The 18,403-nt window shown below is 39.2% G+C and overlaps 1 protein-coding gene across 1 annotated transcript; it reads right to left on the bottom strand.

Moving 5' to 3' along the window:
- Window positions 1-1,134: 1,134 nt before the first annotated feature.
- On the bottom strand, window positions 1,135-6,059 carry LOC131254065 (GDSL esterase/lipase At2g24560-like). Its single transcript, XM_058255098.1, has 3 exons — window positions 5,440-6,059; window positions 2,630-2,891; window positions 1,135-1,913 (listed from the first exon to the last, which is right to left on the bottom strand). The coding sequence occupies exons 1-3, from the start codon at window positions 6,055-6,057 to the stop codon at window positions 1,726-1,728; spliced, it is 1,068 nt and encodes a 355-aa protein (XP_058111081.1). The 5' UTR covers window positions 6,058-6,059; the 3' UTR covers window positions 1,135-1,725.
- Window positions 6,060-18,403: the final 12,344 nt, after the last annotated feature.

Genomic DNA, 18,403 nt, shown 5'->3' on the forward strand with positions numbered 1-18,403 from the left:
CTCTTCGATTTGAGACTTGATACAAAGACCTTTCTAGAAATAAGGTTGTCCTACCATAAACTCTGTTTTTGGTGTAAGGTTGTCCTTAGAATAACGTTTGTATCAACCTCTCAAGATCTGAATTTTGAGGTTGTTTTACTTTCTTGCATTGTTATTTAATTTGGCTATCATTTTCTTTATTATTCCGGTGTTATAAGTTTTTACTTCGCGAAAAAGTATACAACTTAATTCACTTAAATTTTAGGTTCCTTCCTAGGGTATTTGCACATCACATGCACTTAGCCTTCCGCCCAAGTTAAACAGTTTTAAACACCATTCTGGTTTTGCACCCACAATGGATGTCGAGCCCGGCAAGATGAAGATTATTCTATAGTTTCGAGACTAACAAACTTTTAATGCAGGGTCTAGCTCCCTTACGGTGAATTGGGGCACTCCCAAGAAAAGTAGATCCTCAAAACCTCTTTCAGGTCTTGGTTAGCATTAGGGCTAGTTATGTTCACAACCCTAACCATCAGCTATTTTTAGAAATGGTTGTCCGACCCTTATTACCCTAACTCTACATATTTACATACACTTTGCCATTTCTAGTAAGGCTTTAGTACATATATTTCTAGGATGTTACAGTTACGGACATAAATGGTACCTGACACCTCACTCTTTGTCACAGTGATTCCTTAGAATCTCGGATATCCTTGAATTCTCTGGTTCATAGGTTATATAACCTGTTAATGCCTACTCCAAGTCATCTCGACCCCTATGACTAGGATCTACCCACAATCCAGCCTTCACAACGTGCCAATATGAGTAACCTGCTAATGGCTGCTCCAAGTCACATCGGCCCCTGTACCCCTAATCCAGCATTGACAACATGCCAATGTCCCCCAGTCATCTTTAGTACAGCACATGTCAACTCTCTTATATTTTTAAGTAAGTTTTTATAATTATTTTAAAAAAAAAATTTCCAAACAACAAATTTGAAGATGAAAAAAAAAATAATAATCTATACAATCATGTTAAAACAACTTTTTATTTATTTATTTATTTACGAGAGAGGGTCAAGAATCATAATGGACCCATTTGACACAGTTACGCCCATGACTCATTGACTCATGAACCATTGATAGTCATCATTTATATCCCAGGACTATGACCAGAACATTAGCTCAAATATAAGGCAGATCCAAAACTCAAGTGGCCACACCACCCCAAAATGTGGGGATGGAAATGCTTACTGTTGAAACCTTCACAGGTCCACGGTACTGTTTACATGCCATCCAAACCGTTCATAAGGTTGTTGCAAGTGGGATGAACTGAAAACACAAAAATATTAACCTGATCCAAAACTTCTGTGGCGAACTTGAATTTTACATGTGCCTCATTTTAGGGCTCACATACTAATAGGACGGTGGGGCGCACACGTCAGGTGGTCAAAGGCAATCCACGTTCCCAAGCCAGTCATAACAAATGATGACGATGAAAAGATACTTCTTTAGTCGTCCAATTGATAGCCACCAAATGAATGGCAGCGATCATCTGTCCGCTATTGCGTGTAGTGGGTCCCATCCAAAAAAGTACCATTCTCATTAATCTTGTCAATTGCACTGCATACATCTCATAAAAAAGACTCTAGAAAAAGAAAGTGGTTGGGATGTGTTCAATCTATAAATGGACGGTATAGATTAACTCGTGCATACACTAATATTATTAGAATTTCCTACAATGGCCTCAATACAGCGCCGGAAGAAGCTCGAGTAGATGTTTTGAAAGTACTTTGTAGACTGCTTCCGTTGGGTGTACGGAGTCCCAAAATAAGAACTCAGAAGCATCGATACAAGGTGGAGTGAAGATATTACAAAGTGGGCCCGCTTCAAGAAAACCGGTCCCACAACATCCTCTCTTGGTGTCCACAAATCCTGCCCATCAAAATAAATAAGCAAATAAATTACAATCGAAGGTGATTCTTTAGAGAGAAATTAACAATCTCTAATCTGAGAGAATGGATTCGTCATTGTTACTTATCTGGACCATTCATTTTTGCAAGCCAATGCCCAGATGATTGGGTTGATTTGAAAAGTATGTCTCTGTGTTTGTGGGCCGTAAGAGGTGGGTTTGACCAAATGGACGGTTCAGATAGAGGAATAACTCCTGCCATGAATTCAGCACAACTGATTTGCATAGTAAGACAATGCAAACTAGTTGTGCAGGATAACTCGAGCAATCCTTCAATGTTATAAAATGTCCTTGTTGACCCATTTTGTACATGTGGTACCAATAGTTTCGTCATCCATACAGTTGATCTTATAAGACCAACCTAAGATGAGGAATGCTCCAAAACTTTTCCAAATCAGAACATCTTATAAATTGAATTATTGGCATTTTATGTGAATGATTGCTTTATTTTTCTTTGATTGGGCTATTGATTTAGGACACATTAGATAAACAACCTGGATCATTGAACCATACACCCATTTGTAGAGAATGGTTCAACAAGGCACTGGATCACTGAACAATGACCCTATTTGTAGAGAATGATTCATCAAGGAACCACCCTCTAATGGTTCTAATTATTGGACCACTGTATAATCTAGACCATTTAAACCGCTGAGAAAATGAAAAAGAAGAGAATTACCATAGTTTTTAGGATGATTGACCATGTCGACAACCGGATCATAGATACCACCATAGATGAATCTGCTTCCAGGCAACAAAGACTGGATTTTGGGCAACAGATTCTTGAGCTTGGCATTGTAGATGGTAGCGTCCAAGTTCTGTTCTTCAATGCACTCCCGTTGCAATGGGTTCTTGAATTTTGCAGTTATTTGAAGTGGGATGCAGCCGATTGGTCCAAGGCCTGTCACAATGAATTTTCGACCGCCAAGATAGTATAATTCCTACACATGATCATAATAGAAAATGTGAAAATTGGAAGCATTTTGATAATCAAGCAGACCATTTTTTTTAGTCTAAAGGGTGATGAATTTGGTGGTTCACGAGAACTACAGCTAGAGTTGTAGACGCACCAAGTTAGCTTGGTTGATTGTCTCAACTCAACTCGACTCGACTTGAAATTAGGTTAGAGCCTAGTTGAGCTATTTTATTTTATTTTTTAGTTTTAAAAAATTTCGAGCCGAGTTCAAACTAAACCAAACTCAACTCAACTCATCTTGAAACTTGACTTGAATTTGACTTGGTTCGACTTGGATGGGTTCACTTAGTATAAATATTTTGTATATATTTAAATAAATTATAAATTATATATTATTTATATTATAATATATATTAATATTATTTATGTTAAAAATTATAAGACCTAAACTCGATCTCAGCTCAGAGGTTCAAACTCAAACTTGGCTCGAAAGATCGAGCTTAAGTTCGGCTCGAACTGATCAACTCGAGCTGGGTTGAGCTGCTGACCGAGTTGAGTTGAGCTGCCCAATTAAGCTCGATGACCGAGCCTAGCCGAGTTTGATCTGGGGTAGCCTGTTGACCAAGACAAGCCAAGCTCAACTCAGTTCGACTGTGTACAGCTCTAACGACAACTCTCAGACTCAATGAGTCTGATGCGACTCACCTGAGTCAATTCACCGAGTAGTGGGATTTGGCATAAACTTGGGTGAGATACATCTTGACTCAGGGCTAACCGAGTTGGGTCGAATTTGAAGGCTTTTAATCATTGGTTGAGGATGTGAGCTCGGACAAAAAGTTGATGGGTGGGCCATGATTTGTAGTGGGTCCCTGTTTAAACAGGCCTAATGAAGTAGAGGAGAGAATTAGGTGAGATCGGGGATCCACTGAGGTGGGTGGGACCCTGACTATGGGGCTCACATTGATGTCTGTGTATTAAATCCACACCTTCCAACTATTTTGAAAGCCAATTTTAGGACATGATCCTAAAAATGAAGCTGACTCAAATATTAGGTGGACCACAATGCATGAAACAATCACGATTGAATCCCCACCATTAAAAACTTTATGAATTCCACCGAAATATTTATTTAACATCTAACCTGTTGATAAGGTCACAAACAGCTAGATGAACAGACCACACAAATATCATCTTGATCTAAGGCTTTTGTGGCCGACAAGAATTTTTTTTAATGGTAAATCATCACTGTTTCGAGTAATATATGGCCCATCTGGGATTTGGAACTGCTCCATTTTCTGGATCATGCCCTAAAATGAGCTTTAAATGTGGATGGATGAACCGCATAGATGTAATCACATACATAACAGTGGGACCCCACAGTCAGGGGTCCCACCACCTCGGTGGATCCGGGGTCTTACATAATGAGCAGACCGTCTTGTTTTTGGGTCAGAGTTTCACTTGGCGTTTCCTCTTCATCTTGGTGGGACTCACCTTATGAACGGTTTGGATGGCATATAAACACTAGGGTGGGCCCTAAAAAGGTTACAATAGGTGGGTGTTCCCATCTCAACTGTTTCCTTTGGTATGGCCCATTCGATCATTGGAACAGGCTCTTTTTTCTTTCTCACAGTTAAACATGAGCTGCCAATCTGATGGACGGAGTGGATGTCACAAAGACATCTATGTGGGACCCACAGAGTATTACTTACTAGGGCTTCATGCAACAGGCGTTGTAGTGGACCAACAATGGGTTCTTTTCACCGGTCGGGACATTTACAATTGAACTGTTTTAGCATCAGATCCGGCCAACAGATCAATGCACCATCCGTTTTAATTAATAAGATTCAATCTCAAACCTCCATTTCATTATGGATTGAGACTCTTAAAAGTGTAAATTACCATTAATAGCTTTTTAATGGCATAATTAAAACACTTCTCTTGTTTATGTGTGGCCCATTCAATGATCAGATTAATGGCCCAGATTGGGTACTACCCGCCCAAGAATCTAGCAAGAGATGGACAGTCTTGTCTGGGCTCCATAATATATTTGCTTTAACCATGCCATCCATCCATTTTGACAAATCATTTTAGTTAGTAAGTCTAAAAATGAGGGATATCGAATATTCAAGTGGACCACACCACAGGAAACAGCGTGGATTGAACTACTACGGCTGAAAACCTCTTTGGGCCACAGAATTTTTTAGATCAAGCTAATATTTATGTTAGCCCTTCATCTAGGGCCATGTGACCCTATGAACAAGTTGGATGGACATCATGGCCGGTCATAGGAAGGTCTCAACGGTGGAGGTCATTGTCACCACTGCTTCCTGTGGTGTGGTCCACTCAAGCCTTCGATCTACCTCATTTTAGGGCTTATGCACTAAAATGATCTGTCAAAATTGATGAACGGCTTGGATAAAAGGCATACTGCCAGGACCATCTATCTATAACCAGGTCCTTGTGGGGATTGTAACCAAATCTTCATATGATGGGCCCACTTAATGAACAATCAGATCTTAGACGGAGAGAGATAGAGAGAGAGAGAGAGAGAGAGAGAGAGAGAGAAATATAACCATGAGCAGATTACGTAGCCTTTGCTGTAGAAAATCTTGGTATCCGCTAATGCTATCGAACCGCAACCTTCTTGAAGGAATATCATACCAGTTGAATATAAAGTCATTAGTTCCTGCACTAATTAAGATTAGTGCATTACCAATTGTCTTATTAGTCTCTTGATCACCTACAATCGACTTAAGCCTATTTATATAGTTCTTAAACATTGACGGTTGCCGTGACACCGGTATCACGCCCGACGCCACTGTGGTCAAGTCATCCATGCCGGACCCTGCTGATGCGAAGCTCACGCCAGTCTTGATCTCATCATTTGATAACAATGAATTCAAGAATGGTGGTAACGATTCCTTGATACCTAGATCAGACACCAGCATATCGGGTACCAGCCGTCCATCCGAGAAACGGCCCGTGGCCTCATGATTGGGGTAATTCACACCGTATGGTGGGTGATCGGCCTTAAACAATGTACCAATATAGTTGTTGTTGCCCGTGTCGACGGTTGAATCACCGAAGATCAGAACGGCGGGGAACTTTGGCGGTGACATATCATGGCCATGGCATGCAATGATAGTGATGCACATACAGGAGGCAAGGATGGGGAGGTGGATTCTGGTCATTGTTGTTGTGTGTATTGGAGGGCGGCTGGAATAGGCTTTTATTTATACTGTTTGGGATTTTATTTACGGTGTTTAGAGCAGTGCGTAACTTATCAGCGCGTAACTTGCACGTAACCGTTTAATTTGGCAACGGATTGGCTATTGAACTGCATGGCGAGTGGTCGGTGCTATGTGGGCCCACCGTGATCTATGTGTTTCATCCATGCCATCCACCCATTCTTCTAGATCATTTTATGGTATGAGCCCAAAAATGAGGTTGATCAAAATCTCAAGTGCACCGTACAATATTAATTGAACGCCCACCATTAAAAACTTCTCGGAGGCCACGAAAGTTTTGGATCAAGCTGATATATATTTTTTCACTTCATCCAAGTCTGTATGACCTAATCAACGGATTAGATGTCAAATAACCATTACAGTGGAACCTAAGAGGTTTTTAATGGTGGACATTCAATCACTACTGTTTTCCCATGGTGTGGTCTACCTGAGATTTAGATCTACTTCATTTTTAGGATAAATCTCTAAAATTATCTTTCAAAATGGATGGACTACGTGGATAAAACACGTACATCATGGTGGGGTCCACATAGCACCGACCACTAGCCACCTGGATGCGGACAGCGTCACTAGCCAAACGGCGTCCGTTTAATTTCTAGACTAGATACTCGCTGCAGTTACAGCACCATTTTGGTAACCGTGGTGACTCGACACGTGTGGCTATGCACATCAATAGAATGGTTGGGACATCGTGAATAGAGTATGTCTCTGATTTTACACTGATCAGGCAATCGGAGCCGTCCAATTGATATCTGTCCAAGGGATGGTTGAAAGATAAATAGCCAGTGATCCCAATTCTAAGGGAGAAATCTGACGGTCCGTAGCTTGTTATCAGTATATATCTTATGTTCCTCCGTAATTGTGTTGGTGATTTGGATGGTCTAGATTGTCTACAACAATGGGAAGCGTGAGATGACAAGTCACTAACAATGGTGTAAACTAGCATAGGAATATGTAAAGCGTAAATATTGGGAACGGATTGGCTACTCCCCTGCCGCCAGCCCGGTGGCTGATGGTCGGTGCTCCGTGGGCCCCACCATGATGTATGTGTTTCATCTATTCCGTTCATCCATTTTAACAAATAATTTAGAGTTCAATATAAAAATGAGAGGGATATAAGTCTCAGGTGGACCACACCACAGGAAAACAATAGTTATTGGATATCCAGCGTTAAAATCCTCCTAAGGCCCAATATACTGTTTATTTGATATCCAATCTGTTGATTAGTTCATACAGGCCCAGATGAAAGGAAAAAACAAAGATCAGCTTGATCCAAAACTTTTATGGCCCTGAAAAGGTTTTTAATGGTCGAAACTCATTCAACACTCTTTCCTGTAATGTGGTCCGCTTGAGTTGGGATATATCTCATTTTTGGTCTCGTATCATTTAAATATATGGACGGCATGGATGAAACACATACAACATGGTGGGGCCCAAAGAGCACCAACCAGGAGTAGCCAATCCGTTTCCTAAATATTGCAACACGTCGAGATTTACTACGATACGTCGGAATGAATCTCCTGCGGAAGCCTTCCGCAGAAAGTTCCAGCGCTGGAAACCTAGGAGGGGCCCACCGTGATGTTTGTGAGAAATCTAACCCGTCCATACATTTTTTAAGATCATTTCAGGACTTGATACCAAAATTGAGTAGGATCCAAGACTCAAGTGGGCCGCACTAAGGAAAAAGGTTTGTAGGGAAATTTCTACTGTTGAAACTTCCCTGGGTCTACAGTTATGTTTAAATGCCATCCACACCGTTCATAACGTCATACCTACTGCGATGAACTGAGAACAAAAATATTACCCTGATTCGAAACTTCTATAGCCCCACGAATATTTCAACTATGTAATTCAGTTGTTACGTCTTCGGCCCACTTGAGTATTGGATCTGGCTCATTTTTGGTCCCATGCCTCAAAATAAGCTAAAAAAAAGTGCGGATTACTCACAAACATCATTGTGGGCCCCACCTAAGTTTCCAGTGTAGGAACTTCATGCGAAAGGTTTCGCAGGAAATTCACATGGCAACAAGTTCAGATTTTCTACAATATGGAGCTGGGCATCAAGTCGAGTCGGTCTGAGTTAGGGCTGACTTGACTCGATTTGGTTTTGAAATAGGCCTGACCCAAACTCGATCTGACTCCATATGGATTCCAGCATGCTTGACTCGATGCGAGTAAGGTCTAGCCTGGACTGATCCAGACCGAGTCCAATCCAGTCAAAAGTACCAAGTCGGATTGAGAGATGAGGGAGGGAGAGAGAGAGAGAGAGAGAGAGAGAGAGAGAGAGAGAGAGAGAGAGAGGTCGGGCTTGGAAGATGAGGATGATGAGCAAGGGAGAGAGATTTTGGGATCGGATCAGGATAGGGTGCAATGGGTAGGGTTTGAGAGTCGGGTTTCGGATTGAGTCGAGTCTAACCGGATCGAGTTTCGGGACGAGTTACTAGGCAACTTGAAATTGACTCGGTTTGAGCTCAAATTGGGCGAAGCCTACTCAGTTCAGACCGACTCACCCATTCGGTTCGGGTCGAGTCAGACGAGTCGAGTTAGCCGGGTCGAGTCCTCTGGTGCCCACCTCTAAATATGGCTGAACATATTTCAGTACAGTACATTTAGTACAATACGTTGAGTAATCGACCTGTTTGATTAGGTTTATTTTCAATGACCCAAAACATTTATATGGTGGGCCTCATCCTATGGGTGGGAGATACCAAAAGAATATTGAAATATTGAAATATTTCAACCCTTATATTATTCAAATGCTAATTAAGAAGACGGTCCATATGAGAAGAAAAGATTGAAGGGTTGAAATATTCCAATTGATGATATTTTAACTATGAGTTATCCACTAGCTGAGTGAGGCTGTAAAAGATACCAAGATCATATGGCTAAAGTTCCCACATTATCATTTTTTTAAAATCTTTTATAGAAAATGAAATCATCTTTGCACATAGGATTACTCCTTTTTAGTAAAACAGCTAACCGGCCCATCATATTGTACATGTTAAATCCAATCCATCCATGTGGTACATTCCTCGATGCTGGGCTTTGGAGAAAATAAATCAGCCAGATCCAAAATAGAGGTGGGCCCTGCCACAGTGAACGATAGGGATGGGATGTCAATCATATGTTTGTGTGGAACCACCATGGTGTGTATATTTCATCAAACGTTCATTAGGTTTTACTTACCAGGATGAAGGGAAGATACTAAAATAAGCCTGATCCAAAACTCAAGCAGGAAACAACCTAAGAACTTATGGGTTTTAGGTATAGTTTTACATTTTTTCAACTAGTGTGGTCCACATGAGATCAGTCTAATCTTTTGAATTTATCATGATCATAAGGTTTTAGACTAGATATACGGAATGGATTTTACCTATCAAAATGGTGATCCCAAAGGTCATGAAAGCGTTTGACTCTAAGTAAACAGGTCTTGTATCTCACGGGGAACTAGAGTTGTACATCCAGCCGAGTCCAGCCGAACTGTGCCAAGCTCCTAACTTAGCTTGAGCTAGCTCAGATTAGCCTTCAAGCTCAACACACTAGCTTGTCTTTGCCTAATGACTTGAGCCGAGTCGAGCTTGGATCAAGTCGAGGTGAGCGAACTGCTCTAGTTGAGGCGAGTCGAGTTGAGCTATCTTTAGTAATAGCTAAAAGTCTAAAAATAAGATATATGAACGATATATGTAATTTAAATAATATTAAATCCAAAAGTGTAATCCATTCAACATCATTAATATTTTAGAAACATATGTTTAACAAAATACAACAAATGTTAAATTAGTAATTTAAAAGTGTAATCCATTCAACACCACCAATAACAATAAGATATGAATAATTAACCTCCTTTAACTAGATTGAGGTGTGCAGTTTTGTTTATACTCTCGATCTCATCCTCTTCTCCATCCTTAGCATCAAAAGTGCTACCACCCCCATCCCAAACAAAAGGGAGATGGGGATGGATTTTTTGTATGGAGAAAGAGAGAGGTAGCATTTTGAATTATAGAGAGAGAGAGAGAGAGAGAGAGGAGGCGAGCTCTACTCGCATCTCGAGTGGGCGTGGGAGGTGATCGAGTTGTCCCTAATTCTTTAAATCTAACAGTTCCTTATAAACACTCACAAATGGCATGCAATATATATATATATATATAGAGAGAGAGAGAGAGAGAGAGAGAGAGAGAAAATCGAGTCAAGTCGAGGTCTAAGTCAAGTTTTGAGCTTCGAGCTGAGTCGAGTTGAGCTTATTTTTTAATGAGCTGAGTCAAACATGCCTGGGTCCATCCCGAATCCCTCTTTCAAGTTGAGGCAATCCCTCTAAACCAAGCCAAGCCAAGTTAGCTTTTTGAGTTATCTCAGCTTGTGTATAGCTTTACAGGGAACATTGTTGGATTTGTTGGGACTATATCCATTCGATTTGGGGTTAGATTGGGTGATCCACACCATTTATATAATGGTCCCCAATGTGGATTGGGAATAACTAAGCAAAACTCTCGTTATGGAATACTTCAACCCTTCGATCATCTAATACTTTTCCTTTGAATATTGGACAGTCTATTTAATTCTTATTTTGTGGGCCATTGATTCAAAGTTAGAATTTTCCAATATTGGAGATTTTTAAGGAAATTACCGCATCTGAGTATCGGATCAATGGTTTAGATAACCAAAACTGAACCAAATCCAACCGCTATATTGATTGGACCGGAATCTATTGGACCCAGATCCATGTTGGCTTTGATTTTTGGTATATTGGGATTTCAAATTTGAAAATCCAAAGAGTTTTTAGTCCAGATGACTCGTACTATGACGTGGTCATTGCAGGAGCCTGTACAAACTAAACATAAGGATTTGTAGCCTTGAATCCAGTTTTTTCATTTTTTTAGAGGATGAAAATGCCCCTCTATCACAGTTACGCCTCATATGGCAGGCTCTCATCTTGAAAAATGAAAGACCTTTTAAAAAGGCATTTGGGCCCCATCAGAAATTGAAATTCGGCCCACCCCTTAATTAATATGATCTGTTTATTTTAATCAGACAATCATGAACCCCGATGAGAATTTTTTTCTATTAGAAGTTCTCTATGGCCTATAACTACAACATTTTGCATTAATTCTAAATTGTTTTCTCCTATGTGGTCCACTTGTGATGAATTTTTCCCTCAAACTTGGGCCGACAACATTAAATTATAACCCCTTACATTTGAAAGGGATGGATTTGCTTCATCTTTTTTAAGACAAAAATGTACATTTATGACAACTGCTCCTCGTACGTCATTACATGTATCGGAAAGGAGAAAATGGGTTTAGAATGGGTATTTTTAATCCCATAAAAATAGGAAGAAAGCCCGCTCCTTAGTCGATCTAATCCATTCATGTTATTCAAAACTTCCTAGGTCATCGGATGGCATTGATTTTATCTTCCTCTAAGATCATTATGACCATCAATAGAGATACGATGGACTTTCCTCTCAAAGTTGTTTCCTTTGGTGTGGTCCACCACTGATGTCTTCTTCCATTATTTTTTAGGGCATGCCCTGAAATTCTTCCCTCTAGCTAATAGTTGTATCAGATTTCAAAGGAGATGCACCGTGAATCTTGAAGAAATGATCTAAAAAACTACATGGACTTCAAAAATGCCAATTTTGGTGGCATTCGAATTTATTTCTAGTAGTTATGTTAGAGAGAAGAGAGTACCAACCTTGAAGGCAATTAAGACCATTGTGCCACCCCGTTGGACCCACTCGAGCGAGCATCCGGCGTCATTTTGTCCATTCCATTAAGTTTCCCTTTCCTTTGGTCTCACCCTCATCATATCTTTCCTTGGGTAACATCAACAGAAAGGTGGGTGTAACATTTATTGTATGTATTTCTTATCGACTAAAATAGATCCATTCTAATAGGGATCTCGTCAGACCAACACAACGGAGATCCATATGGACTAAGCTCAATGATGATTTTGAAAAAAATGACCCAATTCACGTTCCAATATGTGACGTATGAAGTGTTATACATGCGCCACACGTATAATGTGTTATTGCTTATCTTTGAGTGACCCACACTTCTATATGACGCCATTGCTTATCTTTAAGTGATCCATGCTTCAATATGTCATATACCCTAATGTGTCATATAAGATATGTGACGGCTTCATCTTCAAGCACCTCTACATAGTCGATGTGGCCACCGTCTATCTTTAAGTACTTCACATGTGCAATGTATGTCAATGCACGACATATGCAGCATGTGCCACTGACCAACTTTATCTTTAAGCATTGTACATATGCTAATGTGTCATATGTGAGATGTGTAAAACCACTCATCCTCAAGAGTGACAACATGCCATATGCGTTAATGTATCAACATGCAACCTTCATCTTCAACATGTATAGACACCCTAGGGTGAAAGAGCTTATATGAATACTGCGAGACCCCTAGAATAGTGCCTAGACCAAGCCCAATTTAAAACTCAATCCAAGCCCAAGCCTAAGCCCATTTAGCATTAGGACCATAATAAAGTAAAGGGAACCAAAGAAAATGGATACCCAGACCTCACAAGTACCCTAAATTCACGCAGTAGATAGAAGAGAGAAATAAAAACCCTCTTCAAGAGTCCGCTCGAGCTGAAATGACCCTTCTGCTATTAGTTTTCTAATATGATGCCCTATACCAAGCCCCTTAACTAATAAGGTGTTTCCATGTGGCACACCATACCCTCAACCAATCATAGCCTCCCAAATCCTTTATAGCTCATAAACTTTTCCAAAATCACAAACCTTCCATCCCCCGCACCTATAAATACCACCTCATTTTTATTTCTAAAGCATATTCCATTCATTAATTTCTTATCTCTCATCTCTTACCTCTTATTTTCCTTAACCAACAATCACTCATCCACCAAGGAGAGTGTGAGAGTGAAAGGAGATGAATTGTCACACCCCGAAATTCGGCATCAAAGTATGGATATTCCAATCCCGAGTTCCCAAGTGTAAAGCTAGTAAAAATGCACATGGGGGAGTTCACTGTTTTGGTGGATGTGAAGTGAAACCATGATATAGTATTTTTGAATCAAACTTCTCATGTCACTGTTTTGGTACTTGTTTTAATTCATAAAAAGATTTAATTAATCTATTAAGTTTATTTTCATTTCCTAGTAGAACGAATCCTTCATGTTGTTCCATATATATCTCCTCATTCAGGTCACCATTTAGGAATGCAGTCTTTACATCCATTTGGTGGATGTGAAGATGATGTATGGAAGCTAGTGCGAATAAAATCTTAATGAATATTATCCTATTTACAGGAGAATATGTGTCAAAATAATTTATACCTTCTTCTTATTTGAAATTCTTAGTTACTAATCTAGCTTTAAAGGTTTGAATAGTATCATCAATGTAATATTTGTTCCTAAATACTCACCTACAAACTATGGGTCTATAACCTAAAGGTAAGTTAATTAGTTCACATGTTTGATTTGACACTATAGATTCCATTTCGTCGTTAATAGCTTCTTTCCAGAAAACTAAGTCTCTAGAAAACATAGCCTCATTATATGTTTTAGGGTCATCTTCTATAGTCATTATTATAGGTATTATTGTAATAACATTTTCTATATCTCCTTCTACAAGATGGAAAAAGATACACCGAGAGTCTATCCGATCGGCGTCAAGACTCTTCTCTATTCTTATCCTCTAAGTCCTACGAGGTTCGCTTAGAGCTTCCACTTCGTATGGAGTTATACTCATTGGTTCTCTATTAGGAGTTTGGACTTCATTATCCCTTAACTCCAAGAATAGTGAGCTCTCAAAGAACTCAACGTCTCTTGATTCTAGTATGGTGTTAGACTTTAGATCTATGAGTCTATAAGCTTTGCTATTTTGTGCATACTCTATGAAGGCGCACTTTATAGCTTTGGGTCCTAACTTAGTTCTTTTATGATCAGGAGTCCTGCAATATGCAAGATATCCCCACACTTTAAGATATCCTAGGTTAAGTTTTCTACCTTTCCATATTTCATATAGTGATATTTTATGCTTCTTAGGAGAAATTTTATTTAGTATGTGACACACTGCAAGTAGTGTCTCACCTCATAGATTGAGTGGTAACTTTGCTTGTATTAGCATTGAGTTGACCATCTCTACCAACGTCTTATTCTTCTTTTTTGTTATATCATTCTGTTGCGGTATATATGGTGTAGTGCATTGGTATATTAATTCATGTTCTTCACAAAAGTTAGCGTATTCATTTGAAAAATATTTTCCCCCTCTATCACTACGGAGAATCTTTATTTTCTTATTTACTTGATTTTCTACTTCTGTTTTATATATTTTAAACATGTTTAATACTTCATATTTGATCTTTAATAGGTATACATATACATATTTAGAATAATCATCAATAAAGGTTATAAAATATATTTTACCTCCACGAGTAAGAATGTCGTTTAATTCACAAATATCACTGTGTACAAGATCTAATACTTAAGATGATCTCTTGACATTAAGAAATAATTTCTTAGTCATTTTGGATCGTATACACAATTCACATTTATCGTTCTCATTTTCTATGTATGAGATTAAACTATTCTCAACCATGAATTTTAAGGTACTATATCTTATCTGTGCTAGTCTATTATATCATAATCCAACAGATTCAACCATATACGTAGAAGTGTTACTTTCATTCAATGAAAATTTTATCATACTGTTACAAGTATATCCCTTTCAGACAAAATTCTCATTCTTAGATAGAATCAGTTTTTCTGACTCGTAAACTACCCTTATTCTAGGTTTACCCAGAAGATCCCCAAAAAGTAGATTTTGCCTCATGTCTGGGACGTGCAGTACATTTGTCAGAATTGCTTTCCTCCTAGAAGTAAACCTGGTTCAACGGTTCCTTTGCCGACAACCTTCGATTGGACTTCATTACCCATTTGGATTTCTTGACCAATGGTCAATTTCTCATAGGTTTTGAAGGTTGATCTGTTGTAGCAGACATGTATGGTAGCAACAATATCATACCACCAAATGAAAACTTTTCTTTGGATTGTGTTTACTTCAGTGATCATTACCACTATATCGCATTCTACTTAGGGGTGTACATCAAGTCGAACCGAGTCGAGCTAGCCTCAGCTCGACTCGGCTTGGCCACTAACTGACCTCAGCTCTAACTCAGTTCAGTTCGGTCCTCGAGCCTGACTGGCCAGCTCGGCTTAGTTTGGTCAGCAGCTCGGGCCGAGTTCGCCATTGAGGCATTTTCACAAACACCTGGACTGCACCTTCAAAATCTCACTGTATTTGAGATAACAGTAATGGTTTTACAGGTATTTTATCAAACACCTTATAAGCAACATAAAAATCAAGAAAAAAAGGGTGTTACTTTCATATATATACCTTCCTTGCCACCAACTATACTTTTTTGAGTCATTTCATCAAACACTTGGTGAGCAACATCAATATCAAAGTAACCGAGCCACCGAACTGGTTCGATCCGAGTTCGATTCGAGCTGGGTTCAATCCGAGTCAAGTCGAGCTGTGGCCAGCTCGAACTCATTTTCGAGCTAAAAAAATCAGCTCGACTCGGCTCGAACTCAACTTCGAACCGAGTCGAATCGAGCATTTTCGAGTCGAGTCGAGTGAGCTAATTCTACTGCACTAGCTTCTTTTTTCGGTTTGCGATATCAGCAAACTCGAGCATAATGCTCGGTTTTTCCACAGACATGGCAAGGGCCTTTAAACTTTCCGTTCTTTTAAGTTTTCTTGAATTTTCCTTTAGAAGCGTCCTTCTCAGGATTCTTGTTAGTATTCTCTATTGCGTGTACTTTGGACGAGGAATTCCCTTTTTCAGTCTTTTTATTTTGATTCCGAGATTCTTTCTCAATTCGAAGATGTTTCTGGATCTGTTCCAGTGTGTAGTACTCAGTTTTATACAGTAATTTCTTTCTATAGTCTTTCTACATCGGGGGTAATTTTGCGATAATAGCCCCGACTTGAAATAACTTAAGAAGATCAATTTTAATGGCCTTGATTTTATTCATTATTAGCTGCAATTCTTGGATTTGAGGCAGCAACAGTTTATTATATACCATGTTATAATCGAAGTACCTGGCTATCAGGAACTTGTTGATACCTTCTTCTTTAGCTTCGTATTTAAACTCCAGGGCAGTCCAAATTTCTTTTCCAAACAATTTTGTGTGTCCAATTTTGTGTGTACAGATCGTATAGACGGTCAGAGAACGCATTTAGTATGTGTCCACAGCATAGATGTTTATCTTCAGCTCGTTTATTGCGGGCAATGATCTGTTCAGGTGTGTCCTCATCAGTAGCTTCATGCAGTGGTTGCAGATTTGGATCTAAAATACAATAGATCTTTAAGGCCGTCAGAAGAAATTTGATCTTGTCTTGCCACCTTGTAAAGTTGGTTCCGTCGAACCGATCGAGACGAATCAAATCCCGATTCGTTAGTTTGATGGATGATACACTTTCGGTTTCCATGAAAAGATAACGCTTTAAGATTGTTGAGAAAATAATACAGAAATTATATTTTCTGAAAATGAATAAACTGAAAAAATCAGATTGAATAAGCACATATGAGTACGTTGTCCTTAAAGTGTTATTTGCCCCTTCTTAATTAGATTGAATGCTGAAAGGTTCTAGGCAAACAACTTCTAGGATATGACGAGCCTGGGTGTGGATTTGCGTTCAGCAAATACGAAGATCCACGAATGGAACTCTGTACACAAATTTCTGGCAGATAAATAAAAAGAAAAATCCCAGTATCAGAAAGAGAATAGAAAATTTTATACCACTGCACTGGTTTGTTCCTTGAGTTCTTCTGGCTAAGGTTAGTATGAACCTTGCTGATTGCTAGGAGGATGTTGGTTACTCTACTTTGAGGTATGTGAATATGGTTCGAGTATTTTTGATGGATTGTTAAACCATCCAGGCACTGTTTATATAAGCTAGGGTGGCTGACCATTTTAGTCCAGGGTCATTAACCCATGTGACCGTTTTCTAGCTGTTGGTGAGAAACTAGCCATTATTGGCAGTTTTTTACCGTTGTGCACGTGGAATAATAGTTGCTGCATGGTAGCCATTTAGACTCACTGGCTAGCCGTTTATGGCTGTTGGTCTGGCCACTTACTCCAATGGCTAGTTTTTCCAGCATCTATAAAAGTCACATAGGTCTCATTCAAACCACTAGACTCATCCCAGCCACCTGACCTATCTCTCTATAGCACCGCGACTCACACCGGTTTGCGAAGGAGCAACCCATATGCGACACGATGTGTATGTGTGAAGTACAAAGTGTGTTACTAAAGCCTCTACAGCCACATTGCCTCACATGCCCATGCCCTTGCACCGAGCCTGAGCTTGAGCTTGTGACCGTGACCGAGATCGAGACCGAGCGCACGCACAAGTGTTCCAGTGCTTCGCATTGGAATACGCAAGCCCCGATACTCCACGGACCAAGCAAATAAACATAACGATACTCCACCTTTCTCATATAAACTTAAATTTTCTTTACCTCTTTTCCAATGTGGGACTATTCCCAAAAACACAAAATTTACAAAATCACTTATATTATATATATTTTTTATTTAAAATAATTTTTAATCAACACTTTACAACAGTAACAAGACCAGATTTACTATAATATGTCTGAATGTATTTCAGTACAATACATTGAGGAATCTACCTTTTTTATTAGGTTTACTTTTAACGACCTAAAATGTTGATAATGTGGGCCTCATCGTGTGGGTGGGAGATACAAAAAGAATATTTCAGATTGAAATATGTCAACCCTTATATTGTTCAAAGGCTAAGAAGACAGTCCATATGAAAAGAAAAGATTGAAAGATCAAAACGTTGAAATGTTCTAATTAATTATCTTTTAACTGTGAGTTATCCACCATAATAAAGCAAAAGGAACCAAAGAAAATGGATACCCATACCTCACCAGAGCCCTAAATGAACGTGAATTTTCACAATAATTTATTTCGCGGTAAATAGAAGAAAGAGAAATGAAACCCTACTTCAATAGTCCCGCTCGGGTTGAAATGACCCTTCTATCATTAGTTTTCTACTATAACACCCTATACCAAAACCCTTAGCTAATAATGTGTTGCCATATAGCACACCAAACCCTCAACCAATCATAGCATCTTAAATCTTTTTTAACCCACAATCTTTCCAAAAATCACAAAACTTCCATCCCCCACACCTATAAATACCATATCCTCTTTATTTCTAAACCATATTTCATTCATTAACATCTTATCTCTCATCTCTTACCTCTTA

This window comes from Magnolia sinica, chromosome 8 (assembly GCF_029962835.1).
Source record: "Magnolia sinica isolate HGM2019 chromosome 8, MsV1, whole genome shotgun sequence".
NCBI classification, from domain to species: domain Eukaryota; kingdom Viridiplantae; phylum Streptophyta; class Magnoliopsida; order Magnoliales; family Magnoliaceae; genus Magnolia; species Magnolia sinica.